The following is a 23,088-nucleotide window of genomic DNA, read 5'->3' on the forward strand; positions in this document are numbered from 1 at the left end:
CGCTGGCAAGGGCAGGGGGACACTCGCCGCTTTCCAGACCAGCTGTGCTGTGCTGGGGTTGTGCTGCATGTGGCATGGCTGGCTGGTTTCCTCCTCACCCCTGAGAGTCCTAAGCATCATTGGCTTAAGCTCATACAAACAACAGGGAGAGGTGGGGGAGCTGACACTCATGCTCATCCTGTGTTGGTCAGATCTGGTTTTCGTTGGATTTTGATTTGATTGTTCCTGTACTTCTTGTACCAGTTCTGTATCTCTTGGAAAGTAAATCCAGGAGATCCTAAAGAGAAAGTCTTTTCGGTCTCCTGATGTGTCACTCCACAAGTTATTTTTCAGTAGAGCAGATTTCAGACTACTTCTGAAGGGAAGTTTTCTGTATGCAGCGTGGAAGGTGGAGAGAACAGATCCTCTTTCATTCTCTCCCCACTTCTTTTTCTGCCCCTTGGTGATGAGAAGGAAGTTGGTGTTTGTAGGAGAGGGTGGGATTGCTCTACAGACAGTTCTCTCTTGAATTTCTTTCCTGATGCATTTGAACAAAATTAAGTCAGTCTGTGTTGGCATCCAGCATGGGCGTGTTTCATGGATGGATACCAATCCAATGAACATGAAGAAACTGGATATTTGGAAGGGCCCTGGTGCTCCTTGGCTTGAGTTAGCTTCAAAGCAATGCCCACAGAGAAGTCATGTGGTTCTTGCTTATCATCATGGGAGACAGCTCTCTTACTCATACTCATAGACAGTCCTCATGTAGTGAGGACTGGCCAAAGTAGAGTCCCAACAAACCTGAGTAAGGGAGCTTCTCCTATCCTCTGCTTGCTTCCCATAGTTGCACCTTCATTTAAAAAAAAATTTTAAAAAATCAGTGTACAATTGAGCATGAGAGTTGTCAACCACAATGGGGATGTGTCCAAAGGGCCTGCATTAGTGAAAGCAGTGGTCTTTGGAAGTAGGAGTTAAGCATCTTACTAGGGAGCTACTCCCGGGGTGACCAAGCTGGTTATAGCTGTTGGCAGCAAAGTCCATTGGACATTTCCCACTCTATTTACTGAACGTTGTGTCAGACCGTGAAATCCATGGGATTAGCTGCAGGGAGCCCTGAGCTGAGTATTTTGGTAGCTTGCTTAATTCAGAAATTGTAGAATCGACCTTTCAAATAGCTATAATTACTTTATGGAGGACTTCAGTGCTGCTACAATATTAGTTTGGAATTCTGTAAGTGTAGCTTAAATGAATGTAAAATGGCAAGATGAAAGGTTTTATTTTATTACTCCTCTATTTGACCGCTTTTGAACTCATCGTGTTCACAGGAAATCATTGCCTTTAGCAAGACTTCCATTTTACTTCTTTCAAGAGGATCAAAGTTTTAAAATGCTTGAAACTTCTGATTACTGTTATTACTTGTATATGTGCCGGTGCCAGCAGGTCCGAAGGAGAGAATGGGTGTTCTCTTTATTGCTGTACCCAGGAATAAGACACGCACTGCTGACAAGTAAAATGCTAATATTCTGAAAAAGCATTTCTAGGCTTGCCTTCCTGGGTTGTGAGTGACTGTGTTGCTGTACCCAATTATATTTCCCGTGCTTTCAATTTCTGTCCCTTAGATTTAAGAAAATTATTCCCATTCCTGAGCAGAGTATGGTTCAGATGTTGTGCTACCTCCTTGAATGCCTCCTGACAGAGGAGAACACACCTCCCGACTGTCCCAAGGAGCTTTATGAACTTTACTTTGTCTTTGCTGCTGTCTGGGCCTTTGGTGGATCAATGTTTCAAGACCAGGTAAGAAGGAAGATGCCACTTCAGCATCTTTTACACAGGCCTTTTTTTTTCTTTTTTCTTTTTTTTATACTTTCCAAAACATAGTGCTGTATCAGTAGTGCTGTTTTCCTGGGGCTTTTGTATAGGTGATAATAAACTAGAAAGCTGAATGCAACAATTCCTTTTGCGAAAGACCTCATTATCCAGGGTGTAACACCAGAGGAGAATGGCTGAGAGGTCAAGTGATAAAGGTGGAGAGATGTTTGCTTATGCAGACACATTTCACAGGGGGGAGAAACAGGTTAATTTATAGATGCCTGTGGAAGTGCATAATGTGATCAAGTTAAGACTGACATCAAATGAATATATCAGTGGAGCAGTCTTTCAGCCATCCAACTGCACAGATAGACATTGCACTATGTAAGACAAACCAGCCAGTGCTTTGTACCACTGACTTTTATTAAACATAGGTGGATGTCAAGAATTGTCTGTCCTCAATTTCTGGTAGAAGTACATAAGAAAGAGGGGTGGTCAGCAGGTTTGGGATTATGTGCTTCCACTTAAGTGGAAGTAGTCAGTGGCTCTGCTCTTTGAAATAGCCTTTGCTGGGAGCATGCTGATGAGGTTGAGGCTGATGGTTGTAGGCACTCAGCTTGAACTGCCCTCCAGGCATCCAGCTGTTGGGTGGTTTCTGGCGTGAGCTGCTGGTCTCAGTGAAGCTGCTGGTGGATGGATGTCCATATCCAAGACTGTAGTGCTGGAGGGCACAATCGAGACACCAAGATCTTCTTGGGCCAGGAGGATTAATCAGGCTGTGGTTCACTAGTGGTGTCTCTGATGTTCAAAGTACATTCATGTCCAAGAGGCAGAGGAAGACAGGGCACTACCCTCTATGCTGCTTCCCACAGTACATCTATCCTATTATCCTATGGATTAATTGCAGCGGTCAACCTCTGAATTTTCCATTAGACAAGGTGGGTGTGATCTCTTGTATGGTGATATTATTATAAGACTGAGTTTTCTCAAGGTTGGCATTTGATACTGCATGTTTTCAGGCCCCTCTTCAGGTCCTGGCCCCTAAACACGGGAGAAGCACAGACATTTCCAGTTGGGCTGAAACACAGCTTGCTTTGGTGGGAGCTGGAGCATGTGAACAACATGGATCTTGGGAAGGATCTTCCCCAGACATGCGTGGGCGAAGCAGGGTTGTGCCGATGTCTTGTGCACAGGAGAGGAGAAATGGGCATTTCCTTTTGCCACAGTGCCCCGTTCTACCCCGTTTCCTGGCCTCATGGCTCAGCTCGGTGCAGCAGGGCTGTCTCTTGATTTCCAAGTAATTGGAAAAGCTGCTGCTGTTTTACAACTTCCAACTGTTAACAGTAATAATGGACAAGAAGACAGCGGGCTGCGTGTCAAATCCCTGTTGCCAGTGCTGCTGACGTTGGGGCCACCCTTGGCTCCGTTCCATGGCTTTGTGCCCATGCTTGCAGGACAGCTTTCCACCGTCTGTTGGCATTGCTGTTTCCAGATTGACGTCTGTACAAGCTGGAGATTTTTAACATGACTGGTTCAGAGGCAGGCAGGAGAAACCTGAGGCACTTGTAGAGGGGTCTAAAAGCGTGTGTGGCACCTGAAGGCCTAGATTTTGAGTACCAGGTTTTCAGCAAGCGGCACAGGGAGCACTGTGAGTAGTGCAAAGCCTGCGGGTGGAAGCACATTGGGCATCCGCTGGAGCTGCTTGCTCTGGTTCTGCCCCATCCCTGTTAGATGGTTGCATCTCTTGGTCAGAGGATACACCTCATCCTCAGGCCTAAAGCATGTTGTCCTGATGTGTGGGTATACCCACTGACAGGGCACTGCTGTCAAGGCCTCAGAGATCCGTATCTGGTCTCTAGTGGACTTATGTCAATCTCTGTGTTGTCTGGAGTATGTGGGAGGTCTCTCCATGGACCTGACACCAGAGATCCTTCCCCAGCTCAGGTGGTGGCACCGTCATTCTCAGAGGCTGCTCCAGTGCTTACTGGGGTCTCTTTGTGTTCTTTCCATATGCCTCAATGAGAGATCAACATCTGCTTGGTGCTTCATATTTGCTTTATGCCAAGGAGCAGATGCTTTGGGAAGTGATAAACAAAACAGCTCAAGCTCAGCTTGGTGCTCACCTGATGCCATCGTGCCTTGTGGCCATTGAATGACCTGTGTGAGATCAGCTTTCTCAGTCCTTGTGGAGGACTTAACCCTCCATTTCCCATGTGCCAGCAGGGAAATACTCTGCCTTAGTGTTGTCAGTGCTGGGTGACTTAAAATAAACCCCACAATAAAGCCTGGGAAGCACTGCTTGTCCTCGCTTCAGCAGTACAAGCTGCTGTCTAATTATAGGAGCTTACAGCTCCTCAAGCAAGTCGGCTGGAGTGCGGTCGCGCGGCAGATGGGCACTGTGTTCCCTGTGCCATAGCAGAGTCAGTCCCTGGCATCACAGGCTTTTCTGCCTGCTGTCTGCCTGGTTCCCCAGGGAGTGGTGGCCTTGGTGCAGTGTGCTCTTGCTGGGCTGCTGTGCGGGTTGCAGGAGGAGCTGTGCTGCATGGGCACAGCATCCCTCTGGGAGGTTTGACTTTGAGACTGGACTGTGCATTGCTGCTTGTGATGCTCTGTAAATGTCAGAGATGAGAGTGCGAGGATACAGCAGTCCAAGCGAGGGGAAGTCTGATGAAAAATGATCCAATATAAAGTCTGTTTATTGCTCTCCATTGAAGGTGCCCTTCGTGCTGACCTTTTGCTGCTGAAATGTCAGGAAAAACAGTCTGGAAGGCTTCCTGCTACTCTGCGCTTGTTGGTGGGTAGTGGGGCCCCTGTATAAAAACAGATGATAGATTTGCCATTTCCAGGCTCTGAAATTAGCGGAAATCCATATGGGGCTTTTATTAAGGAAGCAGTTTGAGTTCAACACCGTTCTGGCAATAGAGCCAGGGCTGGAGCGGCTCCACTTAACTGCTCAGTTAGGGAGGGCGGGCAGCCCATCACAATGCAGCTGCAGGCCGTTTGCCTGCACAGGGGTAAGGGCACTCTTGTGAGAAAGCTTTTAGCAGTGATGCATGCCCCCTTCTGCTGCAGGCTACTCTGCTGCCAGCACCGAGGAGTTAAAACAACAGGAGAATGAAGAATTACAGTTATTCTGCCTCTCTGAATAGCATGAGACTGCAAAATTGTGGATACTAATAATGTGTTTTTCAAATCCTCTGGTCTTTTGATGGATGGTGGCGCAGGAGACTTTACAGAGGACCCTTGGTTCAGTTCAGCTTCAAACCCAGGTTTCCTGATGGAGGCAGAGCAGTCTATGGGCAATGTGCTGGCGGTCCCACCTGGGCTTCTGGCCTGGGAAAGCATGTCAAATAGCTATGGGGAGGAGAGACCCACAGATGTCCCAAGAAGAAATTCTGCTGTTAAAACTGCCTAAATCATGCATCCGGTATTTCACAGACATCTTTTTAACAGCACTTTTCCCCTCCTTCCCCCACCCACTTCTCCCCAGGGCAGAAGGCTGTAGTCCCTGTTGTCTGCATGGGAAGGTGTTCAGGCAGAGTGACTGGCCCAGTGTCGTACAGGAGACCTGGGGCAGGGGAGGGGACTAAGCATGTTTTGCAAGTCCCTACCCAGCATCTAAAGCAAAACTGTCACCCTAGCTCTTGAAAAAATTCAGATGCTCCAAAATCTCCATGCATAAAAAGATATAATGGGGAAAGACGAGAAAGCGGGTACTTCCAGGGTGATAGGGCAGCGCAGAAACACAGCAGAGCCAAAGGGGCACTGTCCCTCTCTGGTGCTTTGGTACACTGGTGTCTGGAATCCTGCTTCTCCAAAACATTAAGGCTTGAAAAGAGGCCAGAAGACAACAACTAAGTATTAATAGAATGGTGTGATTTATGAGGAAATGCTTTAATATGCATGCTTTGACTAACCATGACCACAGATGTAGACGGATGTTGTGTCCTTGTCTGTTGGAAGAAGCAGGCACCAAGAATCAATCAAGCAGTCTGTTTAGTCATAGGCACGTATTTCTCTTTTTCAAATTGATCCATCTATCTAATCTCAGACATACCAAGAGTGATCAACACAGAGGATGAATTATTTAGGTGAATAAATAGGAGTGATGAGAAGAAATGAAGAAAATGAAAAATTACGCTTAATAATAGGAAAAAGGATAAGTTCGTTATGCTGTAGAATACATTTTAAGGACTAATCCCACTCTGGTGGACTGGGATAGATAACATTCTCCATCACTAATGAATTTCTCCAGATTAGCATATTTTCTCCACTTTTTGTCTTGCAGCTTGTGGACTACAGAGTGGAGTTCAGCAAGTGGTGGGTAGCAGAATTCAAGACTATCAAGTTTCCTTCTCAGGGAACAGTCTTTGACTTCTACATCGATCCAGAAACAAAGAAGTTTGAGCCTTGGTCTAAACTTATTCCCCAGTTTGACTTTGATCCAGAAATGCCGTTACAGGTATGTAAATCTTGCATGCTTTTCGTCTGGGAGGAGTACATGCATTTTGGTGACTGTACGCAGGCATTTCAATGAAGTCTCCTTAAAGGTCAAGCACTTCATGATAAGGATGGCATTCTTAATTAGGAACAACTAAATTACCCATCTTTCTTTACTGTGCTTTGACTGTGAACACACATCCTCCATCCATCTTCCAAATATGAGTGGTATACATGAGGGGCAGGCTCAGAGCCACCCCGGTGACCCAAGAGCTGGTGTGCCCAGGGTGCATTTGGCCCGCAGAGGGAAGCGGGATGTGAGACAATGTAGTGGCAAAGCCCCCGAGACACCATGTCGTCATTCTATGTGGCTGAAAGTAGAGTTGTTTTTGTGATTTGGACAAAAAATGAGTTTCTGCAGGTAGTGAATTGCATTTGCCAGCTACACTTTTCTTTCCTTTTGGAAGTGCCACAGTGATCAGATGACTTGTAAAAATTGCTACCATTTTAGCAAAATGTGTGTTTGTGGGGAGATCCAGATACTGCTCCCATCATCCAGCTGTCAAGGTTTCATCTGTACAGACAGTTTGATTTTAGTGGTTGGCAGCAGGGTATCGTTCCCTTCCTAGTGCAATCTAGAAAATGGGGTTACATTAGTCATTCCTGGCTCTCCCAAATTTACTTGTCCCCAGAAAATGGCTGTGGGGTTGTGGCAGGGATGGGGACATTTACTTGCTTGTTATGCCCCTCTCAGGCTTGCCTGGTGCCCACCACAGAGACAGTCCGTGTGCGGTACTTCATGGATAGGCTCCTGGAGCGCCAGCGCCCGGTGATGCTGGTGGGCAATGCTGGCACAGGGAAGTCTGTACTGGTGGGGGACAAGCTCTCCTCACTGGACACGGATGCATATGTGGTGAAGAAGGTCCCGTTTAACTACTACACCACCTCTGCCATGCTGCAAGGTAAGGCACCGGCTGAGTCACAGGACTTCTGCCTGGCAGGTTACCAAATTCCTGGGATGTTCGGTGGGGTTTGGAGCGGGGTGTGCACCGTGGTGCTCAGAGGAAGGCCTGTGGGCGAGTTGCCCCTGTCATTTGTGGGCACTGCACTGACACCCGCAGACTTTTAAATCCCCCTGTGAAACTCTCAGGTCAGCAGACCCCTGGTTTTGTGGAAGATGGAATTTTCCAACATGAGGGTTTGAATTCTGAACACTACAACTCTGGTTCAGGGCTGTGCCAAAGCACATGCTTAAATCTGCTGCTGTTTTGTACAGCAAACAGCTCGTACTTTACTTGAGGTGTGTCTTTAATATGCCTGAATTTAAGCCCATGCTGAATAGAATGGGTTTCTTGGTTAGGATCCAAACTGTCCTCAGGGTGCAATGATGGGAATTGCATCCCAATTAGCAGCGAGGATGTTGCTAATGGATATGTGCAGGCTGTAAGCCAGGGCTGCTGGTTCCTGGTGCTGTCCTCTGTGTCCTGCTGCAGCCCAATGTGCTGCCATGGAGCAGGTCCTGCATCCCCACCTCCCCAGGGAGCACAGGGCTTGCTGACCCTGGGGGGCTCAGAGGCCATCAGAATTGTTGGCCCTGGGGAAGTCCATAAGAATATTGCTGAGGAGGATTTTGGCACATAAGTGAAAAATGAAGTTTGAGACCAAGATAAGGTCAGGTTTGCGTGTAGTCTCTTCAGAGACAAAGAGAAAGGAGGGAATTCTTGAGAAGTGGCTCATTTTGGAATGGTGTTTTCACTTTGAGTTGACCTAAAGAGAGAAAAAATAATTTTGTACATGTATTTATTAACCAGGAATGAAACAATCTGGTTTGGTTTGAGTTGAATAACAGCTCTGGGTCACCATAAAACAAAATGCTTCCTTTGTGTAGCTTGGTTTGACCCAAATGTGCTGACCCAGCCTTATAGGGGATCGCCATCTGTGAAGCATTGGTGAGACCAAGGATTTCACCTTTACTGTCTGGGTTGTTCCTGGCCAAGTGGTGCTAGGTGGGGACATGCTCACAGCCCAGATTGATGCCCAAGGCAGTGAGTGTCTGGGGCTTCTTCTGTGCTCTGCCAGGCTCCCAACATTGCAAATATGTTAAGAAAGGTGTCCGAGCTTAAAATTGCCCTCTGGGGCTGATCCACTTGCAGAGAGGTAACAGCACAGGCTCAGCTTGTGCTGTGTAACCTGGGGCCATGTTGTGGGCCCACATCAGCTTTTTGGGGCAGATTTGAAGGGTTTCTGGTCTTGCTGGTGCCCACCCTCCCAGGCTTTCCTGCCCATGCCGATCAGCCCCGCAGGGTCGTGCCTGTGCCCACAGTGTGAATGCAAATTATTAGGGTTACATATCCTTCAAGCAAAAAAATGGGTAAAAACTCACCCTTGGGCAGTCTTGCAGCCCTGAGCAGTGTGATGGTTATAGCCTTCCTTTTCCTTTCCCAGGTGTCCCTTTTCCTTTTCTCCCTGTGCAGGGTCTCTGTGAAATGCCCTTGAACTGGTAAATGGGCTGAGCTGCCTGTCTGTCTACCTAGCTGCCTGGGTGGGGGTATGTGTGCTCATTTATCTCCATCTGGATGGGCGAGTGTGTGCAGGTGTTGAGATTTATACAGGCAGACCTGGCAGCACATCCCTATTTACTCTGGCCGTGAGCTATGGGCTGAGACGGCGACTTTCTTCCTCTGCAGAGAGGAGCAAGTCATCTTGCGTGTGGATGAAGATGTGGCTGTGAGATTTGCATTGGGAAGCATGATTTATACTGCTTGGCCTGGTTCCCTACTGCTCATTTTTTTAGAGTTAATTTGTCCCTTTTTGTGTAGTTTGTCAGTTGGCTGCTTTTTTTTCCCCCAGCAGGCACCTCTTTAAATTTGTAAAACATGGATACAAAGCAGTTTTAGATTTTTTTTTCTTCACTTAAAAAAGAGCCTAACCTGAAAGCCAGTAATTTCTTACACAAGGTGCCTGTTGATACAGAGATTTATAAGGTGCAGAGCATGCACCCATTAGTGGAAGTACAGGTATGTGGTTCAAACCATCCTTGTGGGTCCTGTGGCTTACAGAATTGCGATGTGCATAGGGATTAAAAGGAGCCAGACACTCTCTCTACCCAAACCTGGGGCCAGTTTTGGGATTTTCTTTGGTGTATTGTGACTGAATACCACTTTCTGTGGCATTTGTTGCTCTCTCAGCCCATTGCCCTGGACCTTGTGTCTGCTGCTCGCTCTGCTTCATGCCCTCCTGGGCCTCTGCTCCTCCTTCAGATGTAGCTCTGGCTTCTGTCATTCAGCACCTTTCTGCTCCAGATCTGCCTTGAGAAAATTGCAATAAATATTGTTTTTTTGGTTTGGGGTCTTTTTTTCCCCTTCTTGATCAACAGCCAGCAGGCAAGAGGAATCACACTTACTAAGTCTCGTTTGCAGTGACTGTTTCTTTCAGGTGCTAATTTGAGTATGTCAGGATCCCAGAGGCAGAGACATGGACCCTTTATTATTATTGTGAGATACGGCTTTGAATTAAAATGCAACTTTCATGAACATGTCACTTGATCCCCAGTAATTGCATTTCAGTGTGATGAATCTCCTGCATACTTGTTTAACCTCAAAAAGGGCTGATTTTATATGTTAATTAAGGACTAATTAAATTTAAATTAAATGCTTATTTGAAACACTTAATTTAACTTGCTACCAGAAATTTCAAATATTGTGGCTTTATTGAAGGGGGAGAGAGACTCCACTGAGGAAAGATTCATCATTTTTCTTAGCACAATTCATCCCTTTGTGCAGCAACTGTCTATGACGAAATCAGCTGAATTTTGAGTAGTGGGAAAGACAAGCTGTCTGCAATGCACCGAAGCCGTAAAAAAAAATGGTGTTTTAAAAGATTTGTGGTCTGAAAAAAACAGAATATAAATCTTCCTTAATAACTTCTGCACATGATAATGAATGGCTTAAGTGTACATTTTCACAAGGAGATTTTTATAAATATTCTCAGTCCCATTTACATTTACCAGTCTTCCCTAGTTACAAACAATTGCTACTTACCATGCTGCTCTACAGCAGCTTATAGGTCTGTTGACAACCCAAAGCCATGTAAATGAAACAAATTCTGCCTCCATCTTCAGGAAGGCAGTGAGCTCCTGAGACCAAGGATGATCTCCAAGTAAGCACATGGCAGAAAACCCATCCCAGGGTCTGGGCAGAGGAGAGCTGCTTCTGTTTGCTTTTCCACTTACTGAGTCAGTAAAGGTTGCTCAGGCTGCAATCAAAGGAATCAATAACCTATAAAACATTATGTGCAGCAATGTGGGGTGATTTTTATTAAATATCAGCCCAGTATTGTAAATATTACCCACATTTTATAATTTAGAGCAACACGTAACCTCAGCCTTCTGCTAAAACAGATTAAAATCTTCCAAAGCTTTGAAATGAGGAACCTTTCTCTCCATGCTTTCCCTTGCTTATTCATGACCCCACTTAAAACTAGGTGGTAATTTGACAGCTTCTATTGAAATTGAGTCTTGTCACTTATCTGGAAGTTTGGGTAATGCTGGGGAGGGGATCAGAGAACTTGTGGGTATTTGGTGCATTTGAAGAAAAAATATTACTTTGATTGTTCTGACAATGAACAGGAATTTTTCCCCAAAATCACCTGTTTCTTTTTTCTTACAGAGGTAGAAAATGCACTTACATTCAGAAAATCAGCTTTGCTCATGGGCTTCTGTGCCCACAGCATCTTCCCAGCCAACTATTGCCTGTGTTAATGGTGCAGTCACTGTATTGCTGGGCAGGCAGCAGAGTATACTCACTGCTCTGTTGTACGGATCAGAATAACCTCAGCAAGCAAGTTTTAGTTTAAAAAATTATGCAGAAGTGCTTCAGAAGGCTTTATGTTGCATGAAAAGCTTTTGTTTGCTCTGAATTAGAACTGTTTTGTAGCAGACTGTTAGTTTGTCGTATTTTCTTTGAAGGGAGGAATTGAGAGCTTTCTGATTTGGGTTGAGTCAGGCTGAAAAGCTGCCCAGGGGTCCCTGCCAGCCCTGTGCAGGTCTCCCAGCTGCTCTATAAGCTGCAGCTTGGGGACAAGCACCGTCCTGCTGGTGGGCAGCACGCTGTGCCGAGACCAAGTCTTCCTCCCCAAAAAGCAATAAACAGCCCAGATGCCATCTGGAGGGGGTTGGGGGCTTCCCCCTGTGCTGTGAGATGAGCTCTGCCTGTCCTATGGATAGCCCAGCTCCTCCTGGGGCTGCTGTAGCTACACGCAGCACGGCATTAAGCTGGGTTGAGAAATAATTTTTATTTTGCAGCAATGATTCCCCTGGTAGCTTAGCTTTGCACCTCTGCCTCCATACAGGTGTGCTTGAGAAGCCTCTGGATAAAAAGGCTGGCAGAAATTACGGCCCTCCAGGTACCAAGAAGCTTGTGTACTTCATCGATGATCTGAACATGCCTGAAGTGGATGCTTATGGGACGGTGCAGCCCCATACGCTGATCAGGCAGCACCTGGACTACGGCCACTGGTAGGAGGCTGCTCAGGCTTGCTCATCCGAGACCTTTATCTTCAGCTTCAGTGTTGGGGATGGGGTTTGAGGGGAAGTCAAAGTGCAGATCCCTCTTCCCATTCTGCGTTTGTTGTCGCATCCTGCTAGGCTGGGCTGGAGCTTGCTGGGAGGCTCTGGGTGAACCAAGTTTTGTGGACCCTTGGGGTTTCCCCTGTCCCCAGCAAACTCACTTGCTCATACCCTGGTTGAGAGGAGCTTTGCTCTGCGCTTACTGTGGCTTGTGACTGTGGTCCCAGTGCACAGCCTGCAAGGGGAGCCCAATGCTCGGCCTTGATGTCCTGAGATGCTGAGAGTGGAGGAAGGCCATGGATTTGGCCTCAGCTGGTATGAACTGCCCCTTCTGTTAACACCTAATATTGTTTTCACTCAGGCAGCAGCAAACAAGCACTTTCTAGGCAGAGGTAATTTAAAGGAAAAACAGTGACAGTGTTTTGGAAGGAGATCAGTGCATTTTACACTGTAACCAGCAGTGCTGCATGGGACAGGAATATTTGCAGGTCTCCCCATGGGGAATGCAGGGCAGGGACTCAGCAATTTCCAGTCTCCTCAGCAATGGTCATGCCTGAGCTTGACCAAAAGCTTCCTAACTATGGAGACAGTGGAATGGAGGCAGAGATTTTGGGCCGTGGGTGTCGGGGAAGTCAGGCAGAAAGAGGGCTCTGCTGTTTGCACAGGAGTACTGGAGGCATGGGGGGGGGGGGACGCAGCGTGCCGCGTGTCCCCTGCCAGGCACGTCCAGGCTTTCTGCCTGTGCTCTCAGCAGTGCCTGCCAGGGTGTTGCACACTTGGTGCTCCCTCTCGCAGTCACCATGCCACTGCTTTTGTTTCGCCCAAAGGTACGACAGGACCAAGCTGTCACTGAAGGAGATCACGAATGTGCAGTACGTGTCGTGCATGAACCCCACTGCGGGGAGTTTCACCATCAACCCTCGTCTGCAGGTAAAGCCCTGTGCAATGGCAGGCACGTCACTGGTTTTATTTTTGTGTGGAATATTTAAACATGAGGCTAGAAGAAAACATTAATTCCTAATGGTGAAGCAGCAGACTTTCTCCCTTATTCCCTTGTTTGTTTTTCCTCGCACTCTGCTGCTCAGTCAGAGGAAGAAGTCACAAGTTGCCAGCCAGCTTAACACCTACTTTCAGGACAGCCTTCTGGTTCATACAGACAGATTTTGCCTTCATTTAGCTAATATTTACCTCTGAAACATAGTTCATTAAAGCCTCTTGGTTTCTAAAATTTCCTGATGGAGCTGGCAATATATTCTCATTAAAAAGAGGTGTGGGGAGGAAACCTAAACAAAGAAAACCACCACCACCACCACCCCCCCCTAGTTGGAAGGGACTTTGAAAGATCATCAGGTGCAACCTTTCATGGGAAAGGGAACCTAGATGAGATTATTTAGCATTGTGTCCAATCGCATCAAGTCCCCAATGGCATTTTGCTTGAGAGGTGGTTGCCCATCGCTCTGACCTTTCCATGTCTTGTTTTCTCTTCCTTAGCGTCACTTCTGCGTCTTTGCTCTCTCCATCCCTGGTCAGGATGCCTTGTCCAGGATCTACAGCACCATTTTAATGCAGCACCTGACAAGTGGGAGTTTCTCAGGGGCTGTGCAAAAATCAGCTCAGCAGCTGATTGCCCTTGCCCTGGGACTGCATCAGAAAGTAGCTGCTACTTTCCTGCCAACGGCTATCAAGTTCCACTACATTTTCAACCTGAGAGACTTCTCCAATATCTTCCAAGTAAGTGCAGTTGCTGTCCTGTGGCACTTGGAGCTTGTCCTGATGCCATGGTGAGCAAAACACAGTCTCCCACCTAGCAATGACACAGCATGCGTGTCCCCTCAGTAAAGGAGAGGACCTTGGGCCATTCCCTATTTCCTGATTGGTTTTGGATGGATTCCAGAGCCATCACCCATGACTTTGAGCAACATCAGTTAGAAACCTATCTACTTTCCAGCCTCCTGTGGTCAACAGGGAGGGATGAATTGTTCCAGAAGGAGGTGCAGGTTTTGGGTGGGTTGAAATGCCCTCTGGCTGTAGAAGGGACCAACTGAAGGGAGCTTTGGGCTCCTGACTTCAGCACAATTAAGTGACTGTTGGTAAGTGTGGGATTTTCTTTGTGAGCCTCAGTTCCACATGTGTAAAATGTTGGGATTAATGGCACTGCTCCACCACACAGGGAAATTATTTTATTGCACTGAAGCAGGTGGTGGATACTTAGTGGGCTACTGGCCCTGAAGATAGGAGAACAGTAACTAGTTCAACTGCTCTGCCTAGAGCCAGTACAGCTTGTTGGCCTATATTGGCATGTCCTCTTAACTTTTTGATGGTCAGGTACTCAGCATGTGCATGAAGCATGGCACTTAAAGAATTGATAAATAATCAAAACCAGCTTTGACTTAATTGCTGAAACTGAATTACCACTGGAGCCACTTCTGTATCAAGAGGAAATTGTTCAGCTTTAGAAATGTTTTCTTCCAACAGTGGAGAGATCTATTTTTTTCTTTTTTTCCCCAGAAATTTCATGCTTTGGAGCAGTAAGTATTACTGCTGAAAGAGCCTTTCAGAGTTTAAGGCTGATAGATAAAGTTTGAGAAAGTTCTCAGCAGCCAAATCAAGAGATTTGAAACACCATAACCTGTTTTAAACCCCCAGTTTGTAATTGGTTGCTGTCCTTATTAACATCTGTTTTACAAAGTATGTGCTGAAGGTTCAGTGCGTTGTGGTCTGGTCCATCAGACAAGAGTTGAAGTAATGACAGGCAATGGGAAATCCAAGAACAGGACCTTGAAAAAGTTAATAACTCCATTGTATCAAGAAGGAATCAGACCTGTCACTTCTGCTCAGCTAAACATCAGCAGCCTTTGACGTTAGATGTGGGTCATGTTAAATCCTGGCTTCTAGTTAATCTGTGCTTTGACAGACAGAGGGAGAGAAAAGCAGCATTTCAATGGGAAGCTTTAATTTTAACTGTAGTCTGCTTGAAAGGTGCTAAGGTCATGGGGTATTTGAAAATGTCCTGCCAGATCTAGATGCTGGGCTAGAGGGTAGGAGCAGTGACAGGAGCTCAGATGGCTTTTCGTTTATCACATGACTGCAGGAGTGGGGGAGTCTGGCTCCTGGGTCTCATAATGTTTATTTAAATTGTCATTCATTTTTTATTGAAATCCTTTCTTGCCTTTTGCTATTTATTCTTGATTATTTCCTTACCTTAAATATTTGTGGGTTTTTGAGATCTCCTGATTTCCTGTTTAGCTCTGCTGGAACACAATTTTTTTTCTTGAAATTGAGTGTGGAAGAAGCTCTGGACTCTGGGAATGCATTTCCATGTGTTGCATTTGTTACATTTTCATAAATTAATAATTTAGTTCAAGCTCTGTTGTCCAACCCCCTGCACAAGCAGTGCTGATTTCAAAGTTAAGTCAGGCTGATCAGACAAATTTTGAATGTTTCCAAGGCTGGAGTTCCCATAGCCTCCCTGGCCCTTGTTGCACTGCTAAATCTACTATGGTGAAGTTTATATATTTTTATTTCAATTGGAATTTCCTTTGCTGCAATTTGTATTTGTTACCTCTTGTCCTTTTGCTATGCACCTCCAAAAAAAAAATTGGCTCAGTCTTCTCTGTAACTCCCCATTAGGTGGTTGTAGACAGCAGTAAGACTTCACCTTTTCCCTGGGCTGAATAAATCCATTTCTCTCAGCCTTTCCTTACATGTCCTGCGCTCCACCGTTTTACGATCTTGGTGGCCTCCACTGAACTTGCTTCAATATGTCAATGTCTTCTACTGGTGGACCCAAAAGTTGATTGAACCTCACACAGCTTTTCTCCAGCCTGTCAAGGTCCCTCCCTTTGGTGTAATAACCTCTCTGCTTGGTCAGCATCATCTGCAGACCTGCTGAGAATGCACTGCCCAGGTCATGGAGAAAGACATTAAACGGTGTTGCCCTGGTATCAACCCCGGAGGAACTTTGCTGGTAGTTGGTCTCCAGTTAGAGCTTTGAGCCTGGTGGTCCAGCCAGTTCTCACCCCACCTTGCAGTCTACCCATCTGGTCCATGACCCTTCACGTGATGCTATCTGGAAAAAAAAGGAAAGAAAAAAGAAAAAAAAAAAAAAAGAAAGGGCGGAAACACCCCCCTTTCGCCCCCAAAATCAGGGCCATCTGAGTTTCCTCAGCCTGGGGGAAGATGGAGAATTTGGTGGATGTAAGACTTGTAGGTTGGTGCATAACGCCTTTTTCAAATTCCTTTTAATCCTGGACAAGCAATCAAACACCGGGTGCATAATAGCTGCATATATAAAAGGCATTTAGGGATTGCTGTTTTATCAGCTATTCTGTAATTATACAAGCAGCCAATGCTAACTATTAAAGGCACAAACCATATGCAAATTGCAGCTGTGGGGGAGTCAGCCCCTGGACTTGCTGCCACTGTACTGTGATACTGCTGGCTCTGCACAGGTCATTAACAATGGCTCCATTTGCAATCTGTCCAGTGGCTCTGTCATTATCATACTATATTAGATATTAATACTGTACCTAAACATTTAAGTAGGGCCTTACAAATCCAGCTTGATTCCCCTTGTCAAAACTGCCTGACAGCTCTTATGACAAGGATCCCTGTGTTAATTGTCTCATTACGAAACACTCCAAGAACCTGTATCTCAATTGCTGCAGCTAATGAACAATGAATTATTTTGGACTTGGTATGCATGTGAGTTCCTTGCACAGAACAAGGAAGCCTGCTCCAAAACAAGTCAGCAGCAATTGCTTTCAGTGGACAGATACGGGTACTTACTGCTTTCATGTTTTTCTTTCTGCACCCAATACCTCTTGCTGATCAGGCTGATGTCTGTGTTGCTTGGTGCGAGGGTTCAGCTGAAGGTGACTCCAGAAGGTGTTCACTCCAAATGACGGCAAAATGCCAGAGGGATTTGTCTAGACAAATAAAAGTATTGGTGAAACCAAAGGGAAAAAGAGCAAGCTATACACTCGGGGGTAGAAGGCTCGACAGGCAACAGCGGACTGACTTTGTCAAGCACTGTTCTGTTCATGTTTGTCCTGACTAATTGGAATGATCATCTCTGGAGATCTGAGCATCTTCAGTGGGATTCCTTTTTGCCTGGCTAGTCGTGTTCTCTCCCTCAACAGAGAATAATGGGCATTTCTGTATGTAGTTCAAGTTCAGCTCATCCTCACAGAAACATGGAGAAGAGCTCTGAAGGACTGTGTTTCTGAAGCACCTCATTCACTGGAGGTGAAAGGAGTCTGAGGTGACTGTCCTATTGTCAGACATGGGCACTTTGCAGGTCTCGGGTGGGATTTGGCTCCAATTTAAGATGCTCAGATTCAGGTGTGTGAGGATATCTAGGTTCATCCAAGGCTGGGGAGGCCAGAATACTGTCCAGCTCCCCCTGTTAGGGACACAGGTGTGGTTTCACTCTGTTTCCCAAGTGTGGGTGTGTAGTGCTTTTTGAAACATGTCAGGACATCCCACCTGGGCTCCAGTGGCTGTACAAGGACACAGGTGTCTTCCCCTGTTGTATCTGCCTGCTCCCTGTGGCTGTCTTGTCTGAACTGCTTGAGCTGTGTTGCTTTTGAGGCTCTCTTGGCTGTAGAGTAGGGGTCCCCTGAGATGAACCACCTAGTTGTGTTGACTTGGGAAGGTTGTGGGAAATTCCATGCATTCCTCCACATCAATGATTTTATCCACTTTCTCACTTGTTTTTTGTCTCTGGACTTCACCTTTATCAGGACAACACTAAATGCCTCAGCGTTGTACTCAGTGGTGCCACTGCTTCTTCTGGCATTAGCTGGCCAAGGGCCATAGGGCAACACTTTGGTTCAGGTCCTCACCTAGAAATAAGCTGGTCTCTTTTGTGTGGCACCAGGGTAATATGTATATGCCTACTGTGGGAGGGCTGGCTCCACAAAGGGGAACATGAGTCTCCAGGGAGGTAGGAACTGGCAGAAGGGCTGTGGGTGAAGAAGGGGAAGCAAAGAGAGAAGGAAGCAAGCACCAGGAATGGCTTCTCTGATGAACACACAAACACAGGTCACTGCTGGTCTGGATTGAGGGATGCTCCTTCTTGATTTTGAAAGAGAATAACAAGAAGCCTCAAAAATCTGTGATCATCTTCAACCCCTCAGGCTCATGGGCTGGTTTTGAACAGCTACAGAAGGCTCAGCAAGTACTATAAAATCTGGCTGTAATAAACCAGCTTAAATTTGCTGTCACATCTCACCGGAAACATTTGGGAAACTGGAAACCGCAGTCCAGGATGATGGGCAAGAAGGGGCTGGAGTAGGATTAGGCAAGATCTGCAGGAATAGCAGCTCTGGCTCCTTGTCCTTGGACTATATTACTTACTGTTACTGATGTTACTGTTGCAGAGGCAAGGTCACCCTTCAGTTCTTTATAATCCTTTGGGCATATGAGAAGGTGTTATCAGTTACTTTCTCTCTGTAGTGGGTCCCATCTGTGGTTAAAGTCCGACACTACTTTGCCTTGCATTTCTACAGCACCTTGTCATGCCTCTGGGTCCCACCATGCACTGCAGAGTTAAATTGATTGGTACGCTCCAGGCAATTTACCCTTGATTAAAGAAGACAGGTCTCTGCAGTGACAGAGTTGTGGATTATGCTTTTTAAAAATATATTCCCTGCTGTCTCACACCAGAGAAAGCCTTGTTGCTGTCTGTCTTTCCATCTGAAAGAGTTACCATGGTATTATGCTCTAAATTATATCTGTCATCTCTGTAAAATAATAATCATAGACTCAGCAGGGTTGTATTTTGCTTTTTATTCCCATTTCCAACAAGATTTTCAAGCAGCATGTCACATTAAGATCTGCGGCAGTTGAAGAAGAACGGCCTCTATCTCTTCCTGACAGCAAGATGATAGCAGTGGCTCTGGCATGCCTTGCTCCAGCTTCGCTTCGCCTCCACACGGGCTTTAGCAGCCGGCACGCTCCTTTGCACGGGGAGGAATTCTCATATTTACTTGCCAAAGAGCCCTGCAAACTTCAGGCTTGCAAACGCTGAAATGCACCTTGTGTGTTGCCGGCTGGTGTGTGGCTGGAAGGGGGGACAGCAGCGGCTGCGAGACTGGTGCAGGGTCAGCAGCACCTTCGTTTTGTTCCTTGGTCTGGCACGGTTGTTTGGCATCACTTAGCCTTGGGCTTGGTTGGGATCTGGTTACCCGAACCAGTCTGGTTTCAGAACTTCCCCCTCCTTCTGTCTTACCATCTCTGCTCTTTCTCTTCTAACAGAGATCCAGACGCCAGTGGCTGGGTATGGACTGCTCCATCACATGCAGCAGCCACAACACTATGCAGTGCCAGTGGGGTGGCTGGAGCCCCTTGTCAATCCTCCCTGATAAGCATATTTTAAAATTGGTACAATACCTTTAAATAGGACTTTGGTTTCATGGCCCACACGCTGTTGATAGTAGTGCTGTGTTTGTCACCATTTTCACGTCATTGCTGTCCCCAAAGTGCTGAGGCTGCTCCAGGAGCCCCAGGAGTAACATCAGGGAGGAGGAGAGCAGGGTGCTGAGTCCAACAGTGCAGGACAGCTAGAAAGGGGTCACTACGCTGCACAAGTTATTATATTTTAAATGTTCTTTAGACTGCAAAGAAAGAGAAAAAGTAATTTATTTTTCTTACCTTTTTATGCCTGGGAGACTTTCTGTTTTGTCATCTGATCACCCCATCCGTGGGAGCTTGCTAACTCTTCACATTCAGCCCTGCACTTTCCCTCCCCATGCGGGGGAAGCTGTGCTGTACATCCTGATGCTTCCCTCCCGTCCCCTCACAGGGTTACCCACAGCAGCACCAGCAGGAAGCCAGCCTGCTGGCAGGGAGCCTTGCAGGATGCAAAACTTAAGTAGTGGAAATAATTATCAACTTAGCAAGCCTGGTGTCCAGGATTCATATTATGTTGCTTCAGACCTTGATTTCTGGACCTGTCTTATAGTTTTGCAGGTTTTACCAGAATGCCTTGAATGTTTCTGGTGGTGCTTCTTTTTTTTTAAACCCAAACATTCAGCTTCTCTCTACATTTAGTTTTCATTGTGTTCTAGGTAGCAGTATGCAAATTCTTTGACTTTCCATGGTTGTCCTGTATGTGCAGAGGCCTCTTCTGTTTCTATTTTGGCCATCTATGTATGTGCAACATATTTCTATGTAGAGCTGAAGTCTATACCTTTCTTCCACATATGCCCCTAAGAGAATGGTAGGGTGCAAAGAGAAAGAAAAAGTTAAATGTCTCTCTCCAGTGGACCATCTGATCATATGACTTTGAATATCTTCTTTGAAGAGCTACTCTATTACCAAAAATAATTCAGCTGTGTGATGTAGGACTTGAACATACTGTGGACAGTACCAGAGCTATGCATCTTACTATAGAAAAATAAGCAATCCCTTTATTTGTGGGTGGCTTCAAATTAAATCTAGAGCACCTGAACTTATAGATGAAGAAAATGATATTGCATGGAAGCTGGTCTTTCACGGAAGGCTTCTGAGCTTTTGGGGGGAACTGATGGTTGTGGAGGGGGATGCAACTGAAGAGAACTGCCTGGAGTGTGTGGCTGTGCTGGATAGTTTTTGGAGACCATTCCTTGTCAGAGGATAGTGATAACGCAGCGTTCGAGGTAATGCTATGGGTTTGGACTCATTAATGGAGACACAGTGGGAATTGTCCTGCCCTGGGCCAGGGCTACTAATTGCCCAGATGTGCTGATGTATACTTGTCACTGTTTGCAGAGCTCTGATGGGTGGCAGAAATATCTCCTGGACTTCCCTCAGCACAGCTGTAGTGGGTGCAGGGCACAGGAGGTCCTGCTGGGAGGAGACACAAATCCTGACAGGCTGACAGGGTCAAGGGTGCTCTTTACTCTCCTCCTTTTCACGGAAATCATGGGAAAAATCCAAGCAACTGGCTGAGGTCAAGTCCTGCCTTGTCAGAGCCGTGACAGCCCATCTCCGCTAGCATGTTGATGCGTGACGGCAACAAGTCTTGCTGGGGTGATTAGCATATTCCTTGTTTCTGTGCCAAATACGCGTCATCTCCTGGGGTGATTATGAAGCTGCTGAGGAGCCTGTCACTCAGAATTACTCGGTAATAAATCCTGATCTGATGAGTCTCAGCCGGAGGGTGGTGGTTCCCCGCAGCCTAGTGGCGATACCCTTGCACCCCGATGGGCACAGTTGCTCCTCCCAGCAAAGGCCACTTCTGGTGTTTTGCTGTTTTATCGCCAATGTCATGATATTTGATACCATTGTCCAGAGAAGCCTCACTGTGGCAGGGAGAGTTTCCTAAGCAGCTTCTGGCCTTCCTGGTGAGGAGGAGAAGCTGAAAGATTTGGCTGAAGTACAACCTGAGGACTCAACAGCCAGATGGATAAAACTTGCATTGGTGTAGCAAAGGGCAAGGGATTTTTTTTTTTTTTTTTTTTTTTTTTTTATGTTGGCACCACATCCATTGTGGATGCAGTGACCCACGACCACGCATCCTTTGTGCATTCCAGCTGTAGATACTACAGCATCCCCTGGAAGCTCAGCCTCACACATGGAGTAACCCCATTGCTCTTTGGGCATGCAGCTGGTTGTGTTCATGGAAGAGCCTGGTAGCTCTGCTGAGAGGACTGAGGAGGGTCAAGTTTGCAAAGTGAGAAAAGGAGAGATGTTCAGCTGTTAAGTTAATAAACTGATTGCAGATTTGTGAAGGGTGGATTTTCTTCCCTCTGAGGTAGCCTTACGTGTGCTTGTATCAAGAACACAACAATTTTTGTGGCTCGGGGTGTCTTTAGAGTGACTGAGTGATTTTTTTTTAAATTTATTTTTTTAAATCAGTTTAGGACCTGATGGGTTTCACTTTTCTCTCTTCGAGTTGTCAGATCTTCGCACTAATTTTTTTTCTGAAATAAATAAAATAACAATTTGGCACCTGTAATGACAAATGTGAAACCTAAATTATTTGAGCCATGGGCCAGTGAGCTGAGAGGGACTGCTTTACATTGCTTTTAAAACATTTTATATTTTATGTATAAATAATTAGATGTTAGGAATAAAATCTGTCTATTTAATTCATGCCATTGAAAACCCTGTGTGCTGTTAATAGGCTTAGTTATAGGCGACACCTCTTTGAAATATAATTCTTTTATGCATTTTAATAGAGTTCACGGTAAACATACTGTGATGAGCAGACAGCAACTAATATTTCCTGCAGGCAGAATGCACCTAATTAAAATTAATTGATTAAAAAAAAGTCATCACCACTAAAATTTCCAAACTATTTTTTCTTCTTAGCAAAGCACCCATGGTGTGGTGTTGGGATGCAAAAAGCCGCATGTCTGGGCTGGTGCCTGACTCTGCATGCACATTGCTGCTGAGATCAGGACCACCAGCCGAGCCAGGCTGCATTGGGGATGCTGTTTGGGGTATTAAAATGACTATAATGAATATAAACTGCTTTGGGAGACTGGGAGTAACAAAGGGCATGTCCTCCAGGGGCTGTTGAGTAGGGGCTTATTCAGAAGTTCAGTTGCAGGTTGCTATACTAACTCTCCATTTAGAGTGATTCAGCCCTATTCTAGCGTGATAGCCTGGATGCTGAGGGTGAGGTTAGTCCCTTAGGGTCAAGATGGGGTTTACTTACTGTCTCTGCTCTCTACAGGGCCTTCTGTTCTCTACCCCTGAATGTCTGAAGGAACCCCAAGACCTAGTGAAACTCTACCTGCATGAGTCAAACCGCGTGTACCGGGATAAGATGGTTGAAGAAAAGGATTATGGTACCTTTGATAAAATCCAGCTGGAGATGGTGAAGAAATTCTATGATGTAAGTATTGAAGTTTGTAACTGTGATAATAACATACATGCTTACAGGAAAAAAAGTTCCTTGGGAAAGCAAAGTTTGACCCAAGGTCTGACCATCTCTCACTTGCCTGGAGGGCAATGCTCTTGCAGGAGCAAAATCTCTGTCATCCATATCCTGGGCTGCCAGTGTTGTGATATGAGTAAATGATGCACTCCATAAGGGCATTGGGGAGAGGAGATTTGGGCTCTGTGAATAATTAAATTCCTTTATTTAAGTGCTTTGAGTCTCATGTGGCAAAAGCAGGAGAAAGGTCAGATCCCTGGTCTTGATGGGAGCAAAGTGAAATGCAGGCACAAATCCAGAGTGCTTTCCCTTTTTCCAAAATACCTTTCAAATAAAAGCTCTAGACTGGCTTTCCTTTAGGCCTGGCATCACCCAGAAGTGCTGCCATATGAATCACACAAGTATCACTGAAGTGATAAGTAGT

General features: G+C 46.0%; 1 protein-coding gene across 2 annotated transcripts in view; it reads left to right on the forward strand.

Moving 5' to 3' along the window:
• The window catches only part of DNAH9 (dynein axonemal heavy chain 9), a 209,030-nt gene that overhangs the window by 57,809 nt on the left and 128,133 nt on the right, over positions 1-23,088 (forward strand). For both annotated transcript variants that reach the window (XM_049812524.1, XM_049812523.1), the window contains 7 exons: positions 1,599-1,773; positions 6,077-6,250; positions 6,983-7,190; positions 11,578-11,743; positions 12,622-12,724; positions 13,286-13,525; positions 22,461-22,622. In XM_049812524.1, the coding sequence (XP_049668481.1) occupies positions 1,599-1,773; positions 6,077-6,250; positions 6,983-7,190; positions 11,578-11,743; positions 12,622-12,724; positions 13,286-13,525; positions 22,461-22,622 (1,228 nt within the window). The remainder of the gene's footprint in view (positions 1-1,598; positions 1,774-6,076; positions 6,251-6,982; positions 7,191-11,577; positions 11,744-12,621; positions 12,725-13,285; positions 13,526-22,460; positions 22,623-23,088) is intronic.

Source organism: Accipiter gentilis, chromosome 10 (assembly GCF_929443795.1).
Source record: "Accipiter gentilis chromosome 10, bAccGen1.1, whole genome shotgun sequence".
NCBI classification, from domain to species: domain Eukaryota; kingdom Metazoa; phylum Chordata; class Aves; order Accipitriformes; family Accipitridae; genus Astur; species Astur gentilis.